General features: G+C 32.8%; 1 protein-coding gene across 1 annotated transcript in view; it reads right to left on the bottom strand.

Moving 5' to 3' along the window:
• NECTIN3 (nectin cell adhesion molecule 3) overlaps nucleotides 1-24,178 on the bottom strand; it is a gene marked incomplete at its 5' end in the record, with an annotated part of 126,115 nt that overhangs the window by 29,261 nt on the left and 72,676 nt on the right. Inside the window, 2 exons of the mRNA XM_082713939.1 lie at nucleotides 13,767-13,851; nucleotides 16,043-16,181. Coding sequence (XP_082570065.1) covers nucleotides 13,767-13,851; nucleotides 16,043-16,181 — 224 coding nt within the window. The remainder of the gene's footprint in view (nucleotides 1-13,766; nucleotides 13,852-16,042; nucleotides 16,182-24,178) is intronic.

Below are 24,178 nucleotides of genomic sequence, written 5' to 3'. Positions count from 1 at the left end.
ACCTTCCTGGAAATGCTGGGATAAAAGATTACTCTGCCAATACCCAGAGGAGTTTTGATAATAAATAGCCTGAGAGAGTTTCCCCATAGTATTTTCATGTCAACAGGTAGTAATAGATATTAGTAAATTAATTTCTATTATTAATCTCTGTTACTATTCTCTGCTAGGAAATCAAGCACTGTGATGGGCATCAAGACCCCACTGGCACTACACACACCACAATATGAAGGCAGCTGCCTAAAACAACTCTCCATTTAAGTCAGTTTGATTTAACCTAGGACTCCATAATTGAATCTACTTTAATGAAAGAGTGTTAAAAAAGGGGGAAAAGGTCGCTCAGCAATGTTTACCATCATTCATCAAATGAATGAATGAACAATGTAAGTTTAGACATAGGGTTAACATTTAACTTAAATAATATATTATTTACATTATTCTCTCAAAAGCTCATAGGGAGCCTTTACTCATTTCTTGTTTGTAACTTCTCAAAAGAACTTCAGGAAAACAAAACAAAACAAAACAAAAAGCCCCACAAACAAACAAACAAACAAAAAACAATTGCCAGGACTAAAATCGAGACTAAGTAGTCAAATTTAAAGTAAAATTAGATTGATTAATGTCCATGTAAAGATTTAATTCACAAATAATGAAAATGTGTATTTCCTGAAAACAATTTACTTTGTTTTGCATATTTTAAATAACTCAGTTCTCTGTCCAAACTTTTCTACATAAAGAGGAATCACCTTCCAAGGACCCCTAGGTGGCTGAGTCAGTCAAGCTTCTGCCTTTGGCTCAGGTCAGGAGCCCAGGGTTTTAGGATCCAGCCCCACCTTGGGGAGTTTGCTTGTCTCCCTCACCCCCTACTCATGTGCACGCTTCTTTCTCATTAATAAATAAAATCTTAAAAAAAAAAAAGTAATCACTTCCAAAAAAGGAAATCATGACCTTTTAAATAAAGGCGACTATTAGGTCCTCTAAAAATTTGGGAGGAAATTTCACTCAGCCTAATGCATTTAACTTCAATAGTTCTTTTACTTTGACTTACTCATGAGTCAGTCATGAGTTGCCCCTAATTAAGACCTATAGTTTCCTGATGGCAGTATGAATTTAACACGGGTATCAAATAAACCACTCAAGATTTCATGTTCTGATTGTATCTCAAGTATGAATAGTCTAAATTTAATTCTTTACAAAAACCAAGGAAAAAAACACAATTTAAGTAAATTAATGGTTAGGATACTACCTTTATACCTGAGTTCCAAGTAGCACTGAGCCATTATTTTGTTTCCCCAAAGTTTAGTGTTACATCTGAGTTAATGGTTCAGACTTTAACATACTTTATGAGGTACTTAAAAAACATTTTGGTGATAACATTAAAAAGTTGAGGTTCATTTCCAGTTATTATGGATAGTGATAATTCTTTGGAAATGATAAATTATTACAGATTGAGATCTTGGTTATATATCTTGCTTAAAAACAATGATAGACTGGCTAGAAAACTTCCAAACTGTTTAAAATAAGTTTTCTAGATATTACACAGGCAGAAGGATGAGGTAACATTGTATATAAATTCTGACATCTTTCATGTTCCCCCAGAATTCCTGGAATTATCCTCAACTAGCTTGGGAAATTCCGACTTCATAAACAATTTTACTATCTCTGCAACTCAACAATTACTGAGTAGCCTCTACACAGAGCAGTTTATCAGATCTCAAGAAAGATTACAAAGGCAATAGTAGTCATGGTTTTCAATTCGAAAGACAAAAAGTAGGAAAACGGGAGAACCACAAACATATTTAAGAATAGGCAGTATGCAATTTTTATAATGAATTAGTTCTTAAAACTCAGTGTTAAAGATTTGAAAGGAAGAGAAAGGATGGTATAACATCGAACCAAGCGGATTATACTATAGTTTTATGAAAAGGTGTGAATTGGCTGTTCTCCCTTCTGGATTGCTCAGGGTCTCCTAAAAGGCCAACATTTTAATTTTCTTATGTTAATCATTTTATTTATCCATTTATTTTTTTGGGTATTAAGTATTGGTGGCTAGAATGAAGCCAGTTCTTTTTGATAATTTAAACTTCAAAAAATAATTCAGTCAGTAGGAGAAATAGTTCTGAGTGTACTATTGCATACCCAACTTTTTCTGTTTCATTTTTGGTTTTGTTCTCCTTTCTTTAGGAGGGGCCGGCTGGGAAACCGGGGCTCCAAAATGGCGGATCTTCCCGCCAACCCTCTCCAAGATGGCGGACTTTCCCGCCACCCTCACTGCAGCGTCCACGTCACCGCCGCCCCATACCCTCCGATCACCGCATACCTTGCTTTATATGGACGCAAGGCTATGCCCTCCCTCAACCCGATGAAAGGACCTGGCCAACTCCCTCCCAGCGCGACTTCCCCGACTCACCATCTCTCTCCCCCCTCTCTCTCTCTGAGTCGCGGAACCTCGCCGGAGGGTGCTTGCAATAAAGTTCATCTCTCGGATCCATTTGCCTCGTAGGCTTTTTTTCACTATCATCGGCAGGAGCAACCTAACACTTTATATAGTCCTAACTCACTCAGGCAGTTCAGCTACAAACCAGAAACAGACTGCAATGAGAATGAAAGTCCTAAGTTTTTAACTTCTTTGAGAAAATCACATAATCAATGTGCTGATACTAGTAATACCACTAAAAATACTGACGTGCAGTTAAAAACTCAGAAGTTTTATCAGTTAGAAATCATCACTCCAGGTTTTCTGGATCAGTGGTGGTTTATATGTATACAGTAAGTCTAAAATAAATTTTCTTAGAGTAATTCTACAATTTACAGCAAGTCAAAATAACTCAGTCTCAACCTTCTTAATTGTAATAATATTATTAGATTCCATTTGATTCTACTAAAAATAAGTGAACAATATCCCTCTAAAACATTTTTTCTCTGTGATAATTACTGTTTAATACAGAGATGAATAAAATATATAAAAAGATAGTGGCTAGTTAGGCGCTATGGGCCACAAAACACTATTAGAGGAGCCAAGTCTTCCTAATTTCCATATTTCTCAGATGAGGTGAGAACTACTCATACTATGTATATATCCTGAAGATACTAGATACTGAAAGAAACTAGTGACTAAGCAAAATTACTGTCTTTAAATTAATTAAATTTCCTATTTAGTTATGAAGTTTATACAGGAAAAATAAAGAAAATAATGTATCATAAAAATGTTTTAACTAATATTTTAATAGCAATTAGCAAAAATAGCTATTACTTCCCCTACCCCACTGAAGAAAGCATGGCCTCACAGTGTCATCATGTATCAACTTCATCAAAATTAAAAAATTTTTGCCTTTCAAAAAATCAGTTAAGAGTATTACAAACAAGAGAATGATAGAAAATATTTCCAAATCACGTATCTGACAGAAGACTGGTCTCTAAAATGTCTTATTCTATTTGGGCTGCTATAACAAATTACCATGTACTAAATGGTTTAAAGAACATTTATTTCCACAGTTCTGGAGGCTAACATTTTAGTTCTTGGTAGACGCCCTCTTCCTGGTTTGTGATGGCTACATTCTTTGATCTGCACAGAGCAAAGAGCAGAGAGAGAAGTTCTCCCTTGTCTCTTCTTAAAAGGGTGCTAATCCCATCATAAGGGCTCTACCCTCATTACTTAAAACCTCTCAAGGGCCCCACCCTCCAAATATCATCACACTGTGGGTTAAGGTTTCAGCATGTGAGTTTGAATACATGTTTGGACACAAACATGTAGTCTATAATAAAGCACTTTCAAGATTCAACAATAAGAAAGCAATTCAATAAAAAAATGAGGAAATATTCAGACACTTCACCAAATAAGTTAAATGGATGACAGATCAACAAGTAAAAAATATGTTCCACATATGAGTAACTAGGGAAAACATACAAGTCAAAATCATAATGAAGCACAACCGCACATCTATTAGAACATCTGAAATTTTAAAAGTCTGATCATAACAAATGGTGGTAAGGGTACAGTGCAACTCATACACCGCTGGTAGGAACATAAACAGGAAAACTGCGGAGGATGACAACTTGGCATTTTCTTAAAAAGTTACACCTTTTAAGTTGCACTGATCATATGATCCATTGATCCAAACCTAGATGTTTACTCAAGAGAAATGAAAACATATATTTATGCAAAAACTTCTATACAAATGTTCATAACAGCACTGCTTGTGATAGTAAAAAAATGGAAATGGTGCAAATGTCCATTAATAGGTAAATATAAATAAAATGTAGTATATCTACATGGTACACCTATCTAAAAAAAATAAACCACTGACCAACACCACATGAAGGAGTCAAAATCAAAACCATTATGATGTGGAGGGAGAAAGAAGTGACACACACACACACACACACAAAACAAACAAACAAAAAAGGATTATATGATTATATAAAAAAAATTTGTGAACATGTAAATTAATAGAGACAGAAAGTACATCTAGTGTTTGGGTCCCTAGGGATGTGGAAAGGGAGCAAGGGCATGACTAGAGGGTAAAATACAAAGGGGCATCAGGAAACTTCTGAAAATGATGGATACATGCACCCTTTTAATTGCGGTTATGTTTTCCTAGTGTGTATGTATATTCATGAGTATATTTGTATATTGTGTTTGTGTATTTTATGTAAAACTATCAAACTTACACTTTAAATATATACAATCTGTTGCATACCAATTATAAAGTTAATAAAGTTTAATAAAGTTCTTTTTTAAAAAAGAAAGAAAAAAAGATGTCATCATAGGAATTTGTCTATTCCTCACTAAAATGTAAGCTCCATAACGACAGTAGTTATTTTTTATATCTTACTATGTATTCCCAGTACTGGCACATAAGAAATATTCAAGGAATATTAGTTTGATAAATGAATGATGGAGAAAAAATAAAATAGAATTCTGAATCAAAAAAAGTAGACACCGTACCTTTTAATTTCATTTCAAGCACTATAAAATTTATAATAAAAGTATCAATAATTTCCAAAGGAAATATATGCTGAGTTTTCATGAATCAAGTACTATCAGTTTTATTCTTCTAAAATAATTTCACTGCTTGGTCTCTTTAATATTTTGATTAAGAATTATATAGTTTACTTTTTAATAATAATAAGAGCAAACTCATAGTACTTTCTATCTGTCAGGCATGTTCTAACATTTTCCATTTTCTAAGAATGTAATCTATGGTGATTTATTATGTTCTATTTTTTTTTTTTTTATGGTTCCATATGTTCTATTTTCTATGCTCTATTTTCTAAGGATGTAACCAATGGTAATTTATTAATCCATATAAAACCTTGGGTTTATCTTTTTTGCATTTATCAGATTGATTAGCAAGAGCTTTTAGTAAAGATACCACTCCTTTATACTCCTTTATACTTCAAATATTGTACCTATATTTCATTTGAATATATCATTAATTTCTTTTTTTTTTTTTTAAAGACTTTATTTATTTGCCAGAGACAGAGGGAGAGAGAGCGAGCACAGGCAGACAAAGAGGCAGGCAGAGGCAGAGGGAGAAGCAGGCTCCCTGCCGAGCAAGGAGCCCGATGTGGGACTCAATCCCAGGACCCTGGGATCATGACCTGAGCTGAAGGCAGCTGCTTAACCAACTGAGCCACCCAGGCGTCCCATATCATTAGTTTCTAAATCATGGTTTCTTCCAAGCTTTATTGATCACAAAACTCCCCCTACCCCATAGACCAGAGTAAAGCCCCATAATTCTTTGACTACTTTTCTCAATAATTGCCACTAACTATTAATTGGAGGCAATATGTAAGATGCAAACTTTTTTTGCCATTTGAGGGCAAAACCATGCTAGAAATACTCTATATTCATTTACTTGAAAATCATCCATTCAGTCACATAGTTTTCTCTAATTTGGATAAAAAATGTTATTTCTGTCATCTTTCTCTCTCCCTTCTCCCTGACCACAAAGCCTATAACTACTGTTAGTATCTGAATAGACAGTAAAATATCTGGATAGACAGTAAAATATACAGATCCTGGGAGAAAACCAGAACACTGATGATGATTAACAAAAGCAGCTAATCTAAAAAATATTATTGGAAAATGGTAGTGATGTGTTTGAAAGATGAATTTTGAAAGGAAATAATGCAAATGTATAAAACTACACAGTACTAGTAGGTGGGCATGTTCAAGAATAAAATATGGCATGACTGGTATCAATTAAGATATTTGGAAGACATATCTCCAATTCTAGAAATTGTTAGTCCTCAAAAAATTAAAAATAGAGCTACCCTATGACCCTGCAATTGCACTACTGCTTATTTACCCCAAAGATACAGATATAGTGAAAAGAAGGGCCATATGCACCCCAATGTTCATAGCAGCAATTTCCACAATAGCCAAATGGTGGAAAGAGACAAAGTGCCCTTCAACAGACAAATGGATAAAGAAGATGTGGTCCATATATACAATGGAATATTACTCAGCCATCAGAAAGGATGAATACCCAACTTTTGTATCAACATGGATGGGACTGTAGGAAATTATGCTGATTGAAATGAGCCAAGCAGAGTGAGTCAATTATCACATGGTTTCCCTTACTTGTAGAGCATAAGGACTAACATGGAGGACATTGGGAGATAGAGAGGAGAAGTGAGCTGGGGGAAATCGGAGGGGGAGACAAACTATGAGGGACTGTGGACTCTGAGAAACAAACTGAGGGGGTTGGGGGAGGAATGGGCTGACCCGGTGATGGGTATTAAGGAGGGCACACATTGCATGAAGCACTGGGTGTGGTGCATAAACAATGAATCTTGGAGCACTGCATCAAAAACTAATGATACACTGTATGGGGACTCACATAACATAATAAAAGATAAAAAGTAAAAAATAAATAAATAAAATAAAATCAGAGTTCAAAAACATTTGATCCCAATCATAATAGCATTTCATTTTTATCTTATAATATGTCAATGGAAATATAAGATTCAATTTACTGAACTTTTTGTACCACAAATTTGGATACCAAGAAGCAATGTATATATAATTCATACTGGAATTAAAAGAAAAAAGTTTCATTATCTACTTATTAAACGTTTAGATGATCATAATTTTGTCCAATAAATAAGCACACACAAGAATGAGAGCTTACAGGAAAAAATGGCCTATTAAGACACTTGAAAAGATGCTAAAACTCACTACTAATGAGATTGCAAAATTAGAATTTTATATGCACATTCTTTTTTTACCTATTAGATTATCAAAACTCAATTGGAACACACATGCTGTTAGGAAGGATGTAGAGAAATCGACGCTTTCAAGCATTACTCATAGGAGTGCAAAACAGTGCAATATTTATAGAGGACAATTTGAAGGGATCTATCAAAGTATAAACACATTTACTATTTGATATAGCAAGAGCAAATCTAAAAATTTATACTGAAGATTATACCTGCATAGAAGCAAAATATCATACACATAAAGTTATTCCCTGCAGCATTATTGGTTTGTTAAAATATTTTGACATTATAAACTATGTAATATATGCATATTAGAATCTTCTGTAGACATTAGAATGCAAATGCTCTGCATCCCAATAAAAAAAGATCTTCAGTAAGTCTTAGGAGGAATGGTAAAACATTTAACGATATCTACAGTTACATTTTATACAAGAAAAAATAAGATGGGTGTGTATTGTTTCCTTTCTATGCTTAAATAAACCATATTAAGACAAAAAAGAAATTCATAAAAGTGATTTTCTGTAGGAGGTGCTTTAGAAAACACCTTTTCATATTGTTTTGTATGTATTATCTACTCAAAAGCATATGTAGAAACACTTCCTTTACAACACTCTGCATAAGCATTTACAAAAATTTACTAAAGAATGTGATATACCATAATGAATTATTGGGGGGAAAATCTTAATTTTCCCAGATAGTAAATTCTATTGAAGTATTGCCATAATCAATATGACTGATAACAATATTACAGTCCAGTAATTCAGGTTTTCAACTGATTTCTATTTTCTTATGCTATAAAGTCACTGACAGGAGTAAAAGCCCTGTAGGAAAATTATAAAGTACAGAAAAAATACAACATAGAACAATATTCACAGAGAAGTTGAATACATAATCATTATTAATATTTTAGAATATTGCTATACAGTCTCTTGGTTCCCTTTGATCTTTTTCATACACAATATATTGATACCTGACACCGATGTTAGCTAAATGGACATTAAATATACTGAAACATAGCGATGTATCTGGGACAGAGATATTCTAGAATATCATAGACTGAAAAGAATACAAAGAGGGGGGTTTGATTCTTTTTTACTTTTGCATTCAAAAATTTTTTATTGGGTAACTACAATGTGCTAAGCAAAGTGTTGTGCCCTAAGACTACAGAACTAAGCAAGGGAGACATGATCCTTGCCTTCATGCCTAAAGCTTAAGGTCTACAGCAGAGGTTCTCAGAAATGGGGCATCAGGATTCCCTTATACTTTAAAATTTTGAGAACCCATTTACATGGGTAGTAACTACCTTAACTACCTTAGTAACTACTTATTTTTATCATATTAAACATTAAAACTAAGAAAATTTTAAAATATTTCATTCATATAAACAGGATAATATGTCACAAACATCACCTTTTACATGAAAAAAATAACCATGTTTTCCAAAATAAGGATTGGTGAGAAGAGTGGCATTTTATTATTATTTTTTAACAGTTTTGCAAATCCTTTTAATATCTGAGTCAAGAGAAGCAAGCTTGATTTTCGTATCTGCTACATCATTCAATCTGTTGCAACAGGTTGTTTGGTTGGAATACATGAAGAAAAAATGGCCTCACAGAGATACATTGCTAGAAAAGGGAGAGACTTTAATATTGCTTTCAGACAACTGAGAAAATTTTCCTTTGCTACTATACCAAAACTTAACAAGTAGAAGTTTCTCAGGGTTAAGTGCTAGTTGCCATCTGAAAACATACCAATGAACTTTTCATACTCTCTTACATGAAAATCCATACATTTATCTTATACTTTGAATGGATATTTTACCCGTGTCATTATAACAGTGTACATTATTAGTCATTTGGCAATCACTGGTTCACTAAGTTATGCAGACATTCCAAACATTGGTACTTTCTATGATTAAATACACACACACACACACATAAATAAAATTCACTAATTTCCTCACCAATGTCGATGCCATGATTGCAGTTACAGGTTTTATAGAAATTATAATTTTTATTTGGACTCTTAATTTTTCATTGTTAACAAATACTGTCAGTTATTTGAGTGACAGGTTCAGTTCATTAATTTGTGAGAAAATGTTCAGTTCATTAATTTGTGAGAAAATGTTACTCAAGCCTGAATGGCATAGTTTGTTAGTCATTCTTTTATGTAAAAATGGTGTTCCACAAAAAAGGCAGCTAAGTTTAGCTTGGAATTCAGTCACATAAGCACTTTATGCATATATCCCATCTAATCACACAGACTATTACTACACACATACACATATACATATACAAGTGTCTGAAATCATGAAAACTGATCTGTGTACTCTAACACCTGAAACACTGTTCATAAAACACTTACAAGCTTGTTAAAAATTTTAAAAATTACCAAAAATCAACTGACATAATGGTTACTTCTGCAAATGTGGTTACCAAGGAGGGGAAAAAAAAAATCTCATGATATTTCAAGAGATTAGAAAGCTTTTTTTTTTTGCTTCAAACAAGACGAATTTATTATCTTGTAGTTCTGGAGGTCAGAAGCTTTACATAAGTCTTACTAGGCTGAAACTAAGCTGATAGCAAGTCTACACCCCTTCCTAAGTCTCTAGAAGAGAATTTTTTTTGCAAGTCAAGTAACAGTATCTATTTCATGAAATTTACTAGACCTGACTTTCAAAGAATAAATGCTATTTTCAGTTGAACTGAGTATTCTAAAAGATATACATTTACATCCAGATTTTTTCCCATATCAGAAATCAAACTCTATTTGTTACGTATATTCTTCCTGAAAATGATCCCTTGATTATTTTAGTTGATTTGGGAAATATTTTTTCATATCAGAGTATTCAACTCCCAATACAAGGCCAAAATATCGCATTATTCATAGAATGGAAATTGTTGTCCAAAATTTTAATATAAATAAATTTTATATCAGTGTTCAGAACTTCATGCTGGATTTGAAGCTGGATGAGATTAAAAAAAAGCCCCACTTAACTATAAGCAACATTGGTCAATCTGAAAAATACTGGTCTTATAATAGAGTGCAAAAGCAATTTCTAGAACAACATGTATTCTATGGTCACATTTGTGTTAAAAAATATATTTGTAGATGTGAATATGGATGATATACACATAAAAGTAAACTCATGGAAAAAAGTGTGGGAGAATATTTAAATTCATAACAGTGGTGATCACTGGAGAAGGAAATTAGGTTTTGTGATGGAATTATGAAAAGGGACTTTCACAGTTGACTGTAAATTTCTGTAGTTTCTAGTTTTTCTGTTATTCTAAGAATATACTTACGGATTACCTATACAACGTTAATACAACATAACAAAACGTAAAATACATTTTAACGTCATTAGTTAATATTTGTTTCCTAAATAAAGACCCAACTTTTGTGGGATTATTACCTAGCACGTGACAAGCTAGTAGTATTTCTTTTTTTTTTTTTCATTTATTTATTTTCAGCATAACAGTATCATTATTTTTTCACCACACCCAGTGGTATTTCTTTTTTTTTAAATGATTTTGTTTGTTTATTTGACAGATAGAGATCACAAATAGGCAGAGAGGCAGGCAGAGAGAGAGGAGGAAGCAGGCTCCGGCTGAGCAGAGAGCCCGATGAGGGGCTCGATCCCAGGACCTGGGATCATGACCTGAGCTGAAGGCAAAGGCTTTAACCCACTGAGCCACCCAGGCGCCCCCCCAGTGGTATTTTTTAATTAATCTTTTCCTTCGGGCAAAATATTCCTTTTTCCTTCCCTCATACTTATGCATGCTTCCATGCATCGTCTCTGCAGTATGGTGATAGCTACCACTCAAGGAAACTGCCTTTTCACAATACCAGGACACATTGTCTTAATTTACATTGAGAACAGAACTTCTCAGGGATGAGTGTTGGCACCATTCCCACAAAAGCAACAGTTACACAAGGTAGACAAATGTGGGTTGTGAGGAAATGCTTCCTTTGAGGCTTCCCAAGAATAGAATAGTGATGAGTAGAAGAAGTTGCACTCTTCCTTAAAGTCATGGAAGCATTTGGGAGCATGGCCTAGTGACCTAGTTACCTAGGTCAATGACTTCAAGCAGGAATTACCACATCATTTTAAAGGTGAAAAATCATCTACTGAAGTGAAGTGGAACATTACAAAGGCATTTAGTATTACAACATGCTGTCATTGTACGAAACTAAATTGTATAGTAATAACACACTCACGTATTTCTTAATAACTGAGATACAGTTCTATGTATGTTACATTTTGAGATCACAACATTAATTAAAACACAAACAGCCATATAATTAATATATGACATTATAATGGATGAATCATAACAAATTCTTACTGATGGATAATAAGTTTAGCTTAATTTATTCTGTATTTTTTTGGGGGATAGATGGCATGTGCAAAAATGTGCTCATGCAGCTAGTGGTGGGGGTGAGTGAGGGAAAGAGAGAATTTTAAGCAGGTTCCATGCCCAGGATAGAGCTGGAAGTGGGTCTTGATCTCACAACCCTGAGGTCATAACCTGAGCCTAAATTAAGAGGCAGGTGCTTAAATGACTGAGCTACCCAGTTACCCCTAGCCTAATTTATTCTTAGAAGAATGCAAATAATTTAATAATTCTATAATTTAGAGAATTAGGAGTTATTTCATCTCCAACTCAAGTTCTTACTCTCTTAAGCAAAATGACAGCAAATAGTTAACTCTCAGCTATATTTTATAAAACTAGTTGTATAGCTATAAGATAGAAAAAAACAATCATGTTTTTCACCTGCTTAATTTCAAGGTGAGGAAAAAGTCACAATGTTACTAAATTGTCTCTGATTCCCAAAGTCCAATGTTTGTTATTCATTGCAGGTGCTCTCCTATCAATTTTCTTTCTAAACATTCCATTACTTTTCCACATGGCTCTTCATTTCCACCCAGGTTTATGCTTTTGAGTATGCAATTTACTACAAATCAAATTACTCTAATCAACAACTGAGTAATTGCATCGATGTATCATAACTCCCACCTCCAAAGGCCAGGAAGGCTTCCCTAACTCCAAGCTAAAAATTGTAGTTTCTAGCATTGTCAACTCAAATCATCCAAGAAAGATCTTCCTTTTGTGTTTTTTTGGTAACAAATACATACATAGCAATCATATTTTTTAAACTAAAACCAAGGACACATGATGATCAAAACCAAATAATTTTTCTCCAATCCATAAGCTTTTATAAATATTTAATTTGAAGGTATTAAACAGTAAGTTATATAATCAATTGATTTTACAGACAGGAATGAAATTATATGCAGTTAGGGTCATCCTAGAAAATTACCAACAACATTCTAAGAAAATTCCCAAAACCGAATCTAGAAATTCTCTGATTAATTACCAGCTTTGTGGAGGGAGAAGACAGCTTTCTTTCTGCAGCAGTTAACAACAGCTCTAGCTAAATATTTTGTTGACATTTCACACTACTTGTCAAGTTCATTTATTTGCCAAGAGGGATGTGAGGCTACACTCTTTCTCTGAAAACAAGGAGTCTGAAAAGATGGCATTTCTTCACCCCTCAGACACCATGTTCTGTAAGACAACAGAGCCGGTGACCCCTGTCAATGAATGTTCTTTTCCACCCCCTGCTCAGGCAGGAGACTGACTATCTGGTGAACTAAGATACAGAAGTTGAAAAAATCTTAACACATATATTTCCATGGAGTTTTCCCACCAAATTAAATTAATTTGTGGACAAATAATTTGCCTTATTTGAGCTGAAGACACAAAACATATCTTTGGAGGAAAATATTATAGAAAATTCCACAGGTAAAAACAAAAACAAAACTCCAGTACAGGGTTAAAGCCCCAAAAGGTACATGGATGTGAGAGGAAAAAAAAACAAAACCAAAACTACTAATGCTAAGAATAAAAGTATTCAAATATTCTGATGGATTCAACTTTCCCAAGGAGAGCATATTAATCTAGATATAGAACATAAGATAGAAGCATTTAACCGATACTTTCACATGAGTTATTATAAACTGATTCCAGAAGAAAATTTTAAATGATCATAAATGAATATGGGGACCAATATTCATACTCAGAATTTTAAACTGGAATATAAACCTTTCATTGCTAAATAAAGGAATGCTAAAATTTAGACTTTGAGTATGCTGAAAAGAAACAAAAATAAAATACATACTCCAAGGAGAAAAAACTCTTCATCATACCTTACCAAAGGCATTCAATTTTTCTTTTATATAAAAATGCATATTATACAGCGATTCTGTATGTCAATAAAACTGTTTTAACAGTAAGTCTTTGGCCATAAGCTTTTAGTAAAAATTTTTACTCCTAATACAGTGTTGATTTGTCCTATCTACTCTGGCTTCACATCTTTTCTTACTAATTTGTCAACAGTTTGATCCTTTAAATGTTTCAGAGAAATGATTATGTGTTATTATGCAACATTTAATGTATAATGACTAGATAATACTCAAATAATATGCATTGTCTCATATTTTTAATTTCATTTTAAGTACAATCATGAACACATACCTGATATAGAAGGTCTTTTTGAGGCAAGGGGGGAGATCGTTCTTCATACATGGGAGGTGGTTTATGTGTGGGTGGAAGGTCGATCCTGCATTAAAAAGGTTAATAAATGTGATTGCAACATTTACCAAAAAAAAAAAAAAAAAAAAAAAAGGCAAGAAGAAGGGGGAAAACAATCAAGGTTCTCAAGTTTTGTGGATACTTTCCTCACACTAATATTTATATTAGTGCACATGCCTAATTCAGTTCTTATATTTCCACTAACCTATCATAGATTGGGGGGGGGATCCTGGTTTTAAACTTCCAATGTTTAAAACCAATCTAATTGATTCATTTAAAGAAGTAACTCAAATGAAAGCATGTTTCTGAAAATTAATAAAGTAACCAGTAAACAAGTAACCAATTTACTTCAGTAAATTCAATAAATACACATTTTTCCATCAGACTATGTCTACCATATTTTAAAGATAGTCAAATGTATGCAATGGAAGGCAAAGTGTCATAAAAGTAATTTAAAAAACTGTATCTTAAAATGATAATGAAAAGAAATTATACTGCATTTTGGAAATACTTCCAAAACTAATTTTCAAAACCCACAATTACACTTAGAATAACTATGATGCAAATTAAGATTTTTCAATCTAAAGACCATTATAAATCTTGTCACCTGAAATAAACAAAGAGACCATTACATCCTCAAGGAATACATTTATTTTTGCCAATATAACTTAATAAAACTTTTAAAAAACTTTCATATATTTAAGTATTGTTATAATAAAAACAAAGTTAAGTATATCTTGTAGCTCTCTGCATTTTAGAAAACAATTTTTAATATATTCTTATAGTTTTGAAGTTCACAGATAACTAATTTTCAATTCATGTGATGACTAAATCAAACAAAATGTTACCTATATTAAAAAATAAAAAGAATGAAATCTATAAAGGCCAAAGTAATTACAAATTCTCTGTGGTCTAATAACTTCTCAATGTGGGCATGAAATAATAATTTTAAATGAACAGAACTCAAATGACAAATAAAATGGTTACATGGATATAATTATTTAGTCTACTAGTAAATTATATTTTTGAAATTATAGAAATGGCTGAGATAACTTGGAAACTAAAATGAAGTTAACCACATGCTACTCTTGAAATAGTAAAGAACTATAAGCATAATTGTAACTATAAATATTATAACTATAAATATTAAAGAATCAGTGTTACAGGTGTTGCACCGAAAAGGTAATTTGCACTCCTTTGAAAGTAATTATTTCCTTTCATCTAATGAAAATCACAGCAAATTTATAGCTCCAAGGTGCCATCAGTCATTTGGGTGAGAAAACCGAGGCCCATGGAGGCAATGTGACTTGTTCAGGATCATACCACTAATTTGATCATGATAGAGCTGAGACTAACACTCCGTTGTCTTTAAGAAGATCTATGCTATACCTGTGTCAGATTAGAGAGGTAGAGTCACATACAAAGAATTTATGAAGACAGAAGAAATACATTCTTTGAGAGATAACCTCATGTCCAAATACAAAAATATTAATAACTATGTAAGAAATAATGCCATTTGTATAAAAGTCACAGTTCATCAACAACATCATCTTATTCTACTCATCACAACCAAAGAAGGTAAAGAGGAAAGTATTATTTACATTTCACAGATGAAGCAATAAAAGCTGTTGATGGAATTCAGTGAATTGGGACATTGTTCTTTTGATTCTAGGGTGAAGTGCAATTTATGCTTTAACATTCTAGCTCAATGACTAGGCCCAAAATATTGCTTTCTCTTTAAATAAAAAAGTTGCACATTTTGTAACTCACCAAAATAAAAAATATTTAAGGAAAAAAGCTTTAAAACTAGACATATTTGATACTTCTTGGCAGTTCAGAGTAAGATCTAGCTATACATAAGACTGGCATATACAATCTGGAGGAGTTAAACTTAAGATATTTTGAATCTCTCTTTCAACCATAACTCATCAAAGACCTGCATTTTTATTCATAAGGCAGAACAAAAGAAAAATGCCATTACATTATCATTTAGAAAGATGTCCAATAAATTTTTTGGTGAAAAAGGTGTCTAATATATTTGTCTCCAACAACCCCATGACACTATTTACCTTGACACAGTCTGATGAAACCATAGTCGTCTCACAAAGATCTAACAGCATCTTTATTCCCATCCCTCAGACATTTCACAGCTATAAGCAGCTGTAAAGATAAAGCCTGACTTACACTGAATGTTGAACACAAGCAAAAAAGTTACCTACACTTTGTCAAGATAGGATGGTCTCTTTTTTCGAGGAGTCAGCAGGACAGTCACAAAGACAGCAATGATGAAAAGAGCAAGGACAGCTCCAATTACAGCTCCAGCTACGGCTATGGAAGAGGTCTGCTTAAATGGGACATCTGTAAAGCAACCAAAATTAGGCTTTTCAAACAATTTTTTAAAAAAGAGTTCTTGAGTTTCCATACCCTAATTTCTAAAATGTTCAACGACTGATTGAAACATGTTACCCAACAGCAAGATTAGAGAACCCCCAATTTGATTATTTTTCGTAGGATTATGCTAACACTGTTCTTCCTTGCAGGATGTCACCTTAGCACTTCAGCTTTGCTTTTTTTCCAAGTTATGAAAATAATATCCCCAGTCAGACATCAACAAGTTTATCTATTTTCTATGGGCAAGGAATGTCTGAAGAGAAGACAGAGAAAAGGATGAAAACTATTTTAAATTCCTACTCTAAAAAATAATTTTTTTCATTATTCTCAGTTAACCAACAATATACATTTGCCATTTTTATTCTAGTAGAACATAAGAGAAATTCTATTAAGGAAACCAAAGGGTTACAAGAAGGGGCAAACCAAAGACATAAAAAATATCCCAGATCTAATAAGTACGTTGAAAATTACACTGTATGTTTTTACATAGAGGTATTATAAAAACAGCACTGTTGCTGTTAATCTTCCCTTAACTCATAAACATTTAATACAAAGTCCACTGAAGAGAGGGTCTTTACTACACAATTAAATGAAAAAATCTTCCCCATCCCTTGTTTGTAAACACACTACATAATTTCTAAATACCAATTTCTCTTTCCTAGCCTGTACCATAAATTTTGTTAAGAAAGTATTTTAAAAACATATTTATCAATTTTTAGCAATTATCACTTCATACAATCCTGAAAAGTCACTCTACTTTATGAACATCCAAATAAGGGAATTAGGGAATTTACTAAAACTATTGTTATCTATGTGCTTTCAAATGTAAATGTTATGGGTATGACAATACAATCAACCCTTACATGTAAATATTACTTTGATAATTTAAGTGACATCAAACTTTTTGAGTAACTGCCAAGTATCATCGATATATAAAATTGTTTTATCTTTCTAACCAATAAGAAAGATAATAGTAAAAATGAAAATACTGCAATTCTAAAGTTAAATATTCTGCCCAAGCTCTTTCAATCAACTAATAGAGAACAAAGAGTAACATAAACCTAGCTGGGGTAGGCTTGAAGCCCTCACCATTATGTCCTTGTTGGGAGAAAATGGTTTTTGCAATATCTAATGTAGAGTCCCTTTTTGGTCCCCTACTTGGAAATGGAGAGTTCTCAGATTTCACTTACATGGACATTCATATAAACTTCTAAATAATTGCAATGACTGGTAGAATCAGACATGGCAAATTTAAAGGAAATTAAAGCACTATCAGTTTTGAAATACGTTTCACTGACTTATCATCATAAGTGTTTCCATATATTACGTATTTAGAAATATTTTCCAACTGTTTCTACTAAAATGTGAGTCATATGATGTTTGCTTTTAAAAAAAGTTTTACTTTCTTCTCAGTTATAAAAATTTCTTTAGAAAACTATCAATCCTCAGTTCATTTATTAATGTCATTCTGTTAGTCTCATTCTACACTAAGAACTTTATACCAATCTAAGTAACCCATTTCATTTAGATTAGAATCTAAAAATATTAATATATACAATTTTTTTTGTTGTTGTTAAAGTAGGTTCCATAGAGTAGAGTTCAATGCAGGGCTTTAATTCATGACTCTTGAGATCAAGACCTGAGTTGAGATCAAGAGCAGGATGCTTAACCGACTGAGCCACCCAGATGTCCTCAGATAAGACAATTATTTTAAGCAATATAACCAGCTTACTCATGTGAGACTTTACCCTTATTTGGTAACACATGCCTAATTTATCTTCCCATTATTGCTCATTTGTCTAATTCCCACTATTTCTATTTGAATATGTGCTACACGAGAAAAGGTCTGAAATCCAAGCCAGCAAATATTATTCTGCTCCTGTAAATGTTTAAAAACTTAGAATGACCTAGGAATAATTTCTACTCTATATTATCACTTTTCCCACTGTATAAATTATATTTTTGTATTCAATCTTTAACAATAGGTCAACTGAAACCTATTAAGATTACTATGCCCAAAGTTACCTGCCCAAGGCCATACACATTGTCAGTTGCACAAATAAAAAATCCCAATGTGTCAGGTATGCTACTTATGTCACACTAGTTATTCTAAAGGTTTTCCTTTAAAGGAAATCTTCATTTTGCTAAAGAATAAAAAGCAGCCTTATCAATTTTGCCCATGTGTACTGAATTCAAATCTGAGGGTTATCTTGATGGTAAGGACAAAGTTAATACCATATTTATAATAATACTTCCAAAGGTATTTTTGGAAAACTCAGGTTACTCTTTGAATATAGATTTTCAATGTATAGATCATTATACATTCTTCATCAAACAGCACACCTCCAAAAAATCTTTGTTAATCTTAGCGAAGATACTCAATTTGGTAGTGGTTGTAAGAAAACATAATCACAAACTTTACATATCCTAAAGTAATTCCCAACTCTATACACTATTTTTCATACCCTTAAGTAATTCTCAAGTCCAATAGACACTATTTTTAAACATTTAAGTTATATTTATCTACTTCTGTCCCATTAGCCTTATAACTCCTAGCTCTAGAACTTTGTAACTCAGAGTTGACTGCATAGACCTTAACTCCTCCTTCTATCTTAATTGGACATATTTCTTTCACTGAGTTCTATTCATTCTATATTCATATTTATTTTTGTACACCTCTTCTTAGTATCAGAAAAGTATAGCAAGAGCTGAAAAGAGTAACAGAAAGGAAAGCTAGGTATGAACCCATTTATCAATAGGCTATTCTATATAGGTAAATTGACTACGTTAAATACATATATGGGATATTTTCATATTTCCATTTCGATTTTTCTACTAATTGACAAAAAAACCAAAAATATATTTAAGGGTATTAATAGATGATGAACACATTGTATGAAATGCAAAGGAAGGGCAGAAATTTCTTGCATTCAAGTCAAAGAATTTTAATGAGAACGAAGAATTTTGTTCTAACACGGTCTCCTCCACATTTGCCCACATAATCTACACAGACTCTATATTACAACAAAATAGGAAAAAAAAATAAGCAAATGTATAAAAATTTGGCATTCTTAAACATTCAGCTAATTTACTGACATAAAGCAACACTGCTATCACCCAAGGAAATGGTATACTAAATCTTTTTTTTTTTTTTAAGATTTTATTTATTTATTTGACAGAGAGAAATCACAAGTAGATGGAGAGGCAGGCAGAGAGAGAGAGAGAGGGAAGCAGGCTCCCCGCTGAGCAGAGAGCCCGACGCGGGACTCGATCCCAAGACCCTGAGATCATGACCTGAGCCGAAGGCAGCGGCTTAACCCACTGAGCCACCCAGGCGTCCCATAAATCTTAAAGATATGCTTACAATCAGCAGAAAACAAGGCAAAAGTGTTAAAATATTTGGCATTAAAGGATTGGTGTATGTGTATCTCAAAAGAATAGCTTCCTATTACCACGGCACCTATTCTGGATATATTATACTGGAAACTCATCTACAAAACCAACAAAAAAATAGCATTCCCCAATACAACAAAACCTCACTACCCATAACCAGAGATATCTTACCTATGCCTTAGCCTTAAGGGGGAAAACGTTAAAAAATCTGTTAACATATCATACCAAAAGAAACCATACAGATATAAGAAATTTCATTATTTTGAAAAAATATACATATAATTACTAAACTGAATTTGTCTTTATTACTGATACATAAGAATAAAAAATATGTGAAACCTATTCAAACGTTTGCTCACCTAATTCACATCTTGCAAGATTTGAAAAAAATACTTCTATACAATAAAATAAAGCAATTAGCTAAAACCACTTAAAATGGGTGAGTATAGAAATCTACTTGCCCTGGGCACCTGGGTAGCTCAGTGGGTTAAAGCCTCTGTCTTCAGCTTGGGTCATGGTCCCAGGGTCTTGGGATCAAGCCCCACATGGGCTCTCTGCTCAGCGGGGAGCCTGCTTCCCAAACCTCTCTCTGTCTGCTTCTCTGCCTACTTGTGATTTCTGTCAGATGAATAAATAAAATCTTTAAAAGAAAAAAAAAAGAAATCTACAAGCCCTTTTCACACTTGTATTCAAACAGTAGGTCCTAATAATTAAATGAAACCTTCACTTTTTTATACCCTTCATCAAAACTTCAGTGCTGTATCACGATTCATACATTAATATGAATTATCTACAAACTTATCTCAACTTCTATTTGCCCCCATAATACCTATCACTGTGTTACCAATTTTCCCCATAAATAGATCTCATTTTTATTTTTCAATAGCCTCCTTTAATGCTTACCTTTCCAATACATCTAGTTCTTTATATCCATCCAAATATTTATCTACTTTTTAATAAAAGTCCTCTCTTTGGCTCAGAACAGTGTTGTCAGCATCTCATTCAACAAATTCTCAATAGTAACCTAGTATGTGTCAGGCACATGCTCAGTGCCAAGAATGCAAGGATGAATTTTATATCATCCCTATCCTCACCATAGAGAACAAAATCCTCAAAGTGGGGTCACAGAATCCATACATATATATTGTCCAACATAGGGATTTATCATCATTTATCTTATCCTTTTTTTGGGTAAGTGATAATTAACAAAATAAATGTTGTACTAGTACATAATATGTGGACTGGCACTGGTGGCCCCACATCATCCAAATGTCAGGAGTTCACTTGCTACACAAGACACCCACAAAATCCTGTGGGAAGCGTGGAGTGGGTTAGTTCCAGAACATAATCAAATAAACACTGGGTTGTTCCCTCTCGGCACAGTCAGCATATTGTGACCCACTATGATATATGAGAGCTGAGGTGAATGAACTAGCCTCAATTTAAATAGAGGTCAAGAATGTAAAGGAGGCACAAGATAAGTACCCTGGGTAACAGGGGAACATCTGACACATAGACCAAATGAGGGTATCAGTACTAATCCATGTTATTTATTAGTAAGCATTTATTCCCAGTAGGTATCATTCCTGCAAAGAACTGGATGAAGAACAATACTAATAATGAAGGCACATTTAGATACTAAATGAAACTGCAAATTAATTTTTTGTGTAATAATAAATCTATAGTACTTTTCCTAAATATTCCTTCTCTTTTACAGCTGTATGCTGCTATATTTACAGATGAACTAATGGCAGGAGGGATTATGTGGGTAGGAGTTTAAATGGAACAAGAATGACCATGAATGGATAACTGAAGCTGGCACATGAAGGTTCATTATTCTATCCTACTTTTGTATAATTTCCCACAATACAGTGTTTTCTTAAAAAGGGAGCCCCGTCTTCTAGATCTAGCTACCTCTGGCTTTAAGATCGGACTGTCCCTTCAAGACTAGGTATTTCCTGAGATATTTCTCATGAATTAAACTGTGAAATTAGATATATCTTTATAGAAATATTATACATGTAAGGAAATGGGGTCTTGACTTACTCTCAAATATTTTAAAGTTATCCTACTAAACTCACTTCACTCTGCTTCACCTATAACATCCAGCCAGACACAGCAGCAGAAAAGGTAAGAGAACTAGTACAACCCAAAATTGAATCAAGTTTTAACCTCATAAATTGAAAGGAACATGGTAAAATAACTATCATCAAGGTTCAAGAAAATGACCCCTGTGGATATAAACAGCAAAAGCTATTGTAAGCAAACCTATCACTACTCAACTCAAAGTAAATAGGTGGCAAACAAAACAAAACAAAAAAACTTGCAGATTACTGGAATAGGAGAAAACAAATATTAAAAAGAAAGCATTTTTTAGAACATAGAAAAGGTGATAGGCCATGTATACTATTCTAGAGATTCTTTCAATGCATGAATTTTCATTGGTATAACAAGAGAGAAACCAAGATGAATCTAGTCAAACTGTATGCTATTTAAAAACAAAAACAAACCAAGAAACACTGCTGCTTGCATTAAGATAATTTAAAGTTTAGGAAAACCAGTATAATTTTAAACATCAGAGATAGAAAACAGGGAGGTGATTACAATTAGAAACAATGGCATTTATACTGAAAGCTATTATAAGTGAAAACACTAAATGCCAACTTACAAAAATTTCGTGAAATATGTTCATCCAAATGAAAGCCAATATAAATGATTTAACTTATGTCAAACAACAGCAAAAACATTCAAAATTAGTTTTAACTGCTAAGACTAAAGAAACAGGTAATTAATGATTGTGGAGAATGTTATTCATAATGTGTAGACAGGAAAAAGGAATTAAATGGTCAATTAACACTAAATTCTGTAATAGCTAAGCTACAAACTTAGGTGCTCTCTCAAACTTTATTTAACTGTATCCTTAACCTGATACTGTCTTACTTGGGAAGAGAAATAAAATAGATTTCAAATTCCCAAAAAACTTAATTAAAATATAAGAACTAGGTTATATAACACACACACACACACACACACACACACTCTCTCTCTCTCTCTCTCTCTCTCTCCATCAAATGACATAACGAGTACAAAGAAGGTAATACAGAGACATAGGCTTGTTATAGAAATATGCCTCTAAAGAATTTTTAAAAAGCTTTTATTTAAAGATTTGTTGCATGGCTATTAGGGCTACCACCTGATAAATAACTTGGTAAAAAATACCACTGGTACAAATTAAAGTTAAATCCAAACCCAATACACCAAAAAATTGAAAAAGGATCTTCTTATGGATAATACATTTCCAATTAACAAGTAAACAGAATGAACAATTAAATTTATCATTCCTCTATTAGAATTAAAGTCAATATGATACCGTTTCTTCCTCTCTTATATTTTACACTGATTACTTCCACACATTCATAACTTCTTGTTCATATACCTTTACTATTAATCAAAAACAAAAATCAAACTCAAATCGGATGTTTTCCACATATAAAATTGTTATATTTATCTCAATTTTTGCACTCATACATTGTAATTCCTACAAGCCCTTCTGCTACACATTTAGCTAGGGTTATCTTTAGAAAACGTTCCTATATATGGCTATCAGAAGCAATACTTTCTACTGAAAAACCTTAATGGTTTCTTTAAATGTTAGACTTATCAAATAGAAACTTTTTAGGCACATGGTAAAATACTAAATATTTCAACTATAATGTATTCCTCAAATGTCACTTTTAAAGTTAACCCCTAGCCTATTAAAGTTTTAATGTATTTTAATCAAAATGGCAGGAAAAAATAAAAGTTGCATTCATCATCCCTGCATCACTGAAATATTTTAACCAGTGTGAAAGAAAACCCTAAAGTGAATACAAAAACAAAAAGCCAGTTCAAAGAAAAAAGAAACAAAAATAAACATGGTCAAAATAAAACATTCTTCCATCTTTTCCAGAAAAAGAAAAGGTTTTTCATATGTATCTATCAATTAGCTGTGTATATCACGGATATTAAAAAATTAACAAAAAAAGTTTAATGACTATTCATGTTCACAAATAAGTCTCTAGGTACAGTAAACAAACCTCTAATAATCAGCAGTGCAATGTTTCAAAAAGTCTTAAGTAGTATGAGATTCTTAAGATTTTGAAATCTTTTAGCTTGCCAAATGATTTAGTTTAGGGATACAGAATGTATCAAACACATACTTGTAGTTTTGCATGTTGCCCTCTCCCATCAAAAAACAAAACAAAACAAACAGACCAAAAAAGGCCCACCCTGAACACATAATGGCCACAATATAAAGGAGGGTCTTAATCACTAAGTATTTATATTTTTGAAATGCAGTTCTTAAAATATATTGCTGATTTCCTTCACATAATATTCAAGTTGAGATTTAGACAGTGATTATCCTGCTCAGATTCATATAGCATTTCAAACCATTGTTCTAAAGATGAAATTGTGAACAAAAAGCCACATATTCACATCTTCCATAGTGAGAATTTTAGATCCACATTTCTTGTGGCCATATCAGTGCTATATTTAAATTAAAAAATAAAGTCTATTTCAATCACAGAGTA

The sequence above is a fragment of the Mustela nivalis genome (assembly GCF_964662115.1).
Source record: "Mustela nivalis genome assembly, chromosome: 1".
NCBI classification, from domain to species: Eukaryota; Metazoa; Chordata; class Mammalia; order Carnivora; family Mustelidae; genus Mustela; species Mustela nivalis.
Note: the sequence above shows the minus strand (reverse complement) of the source record. Positions and strands in the feature narration are given on the sequence as shown.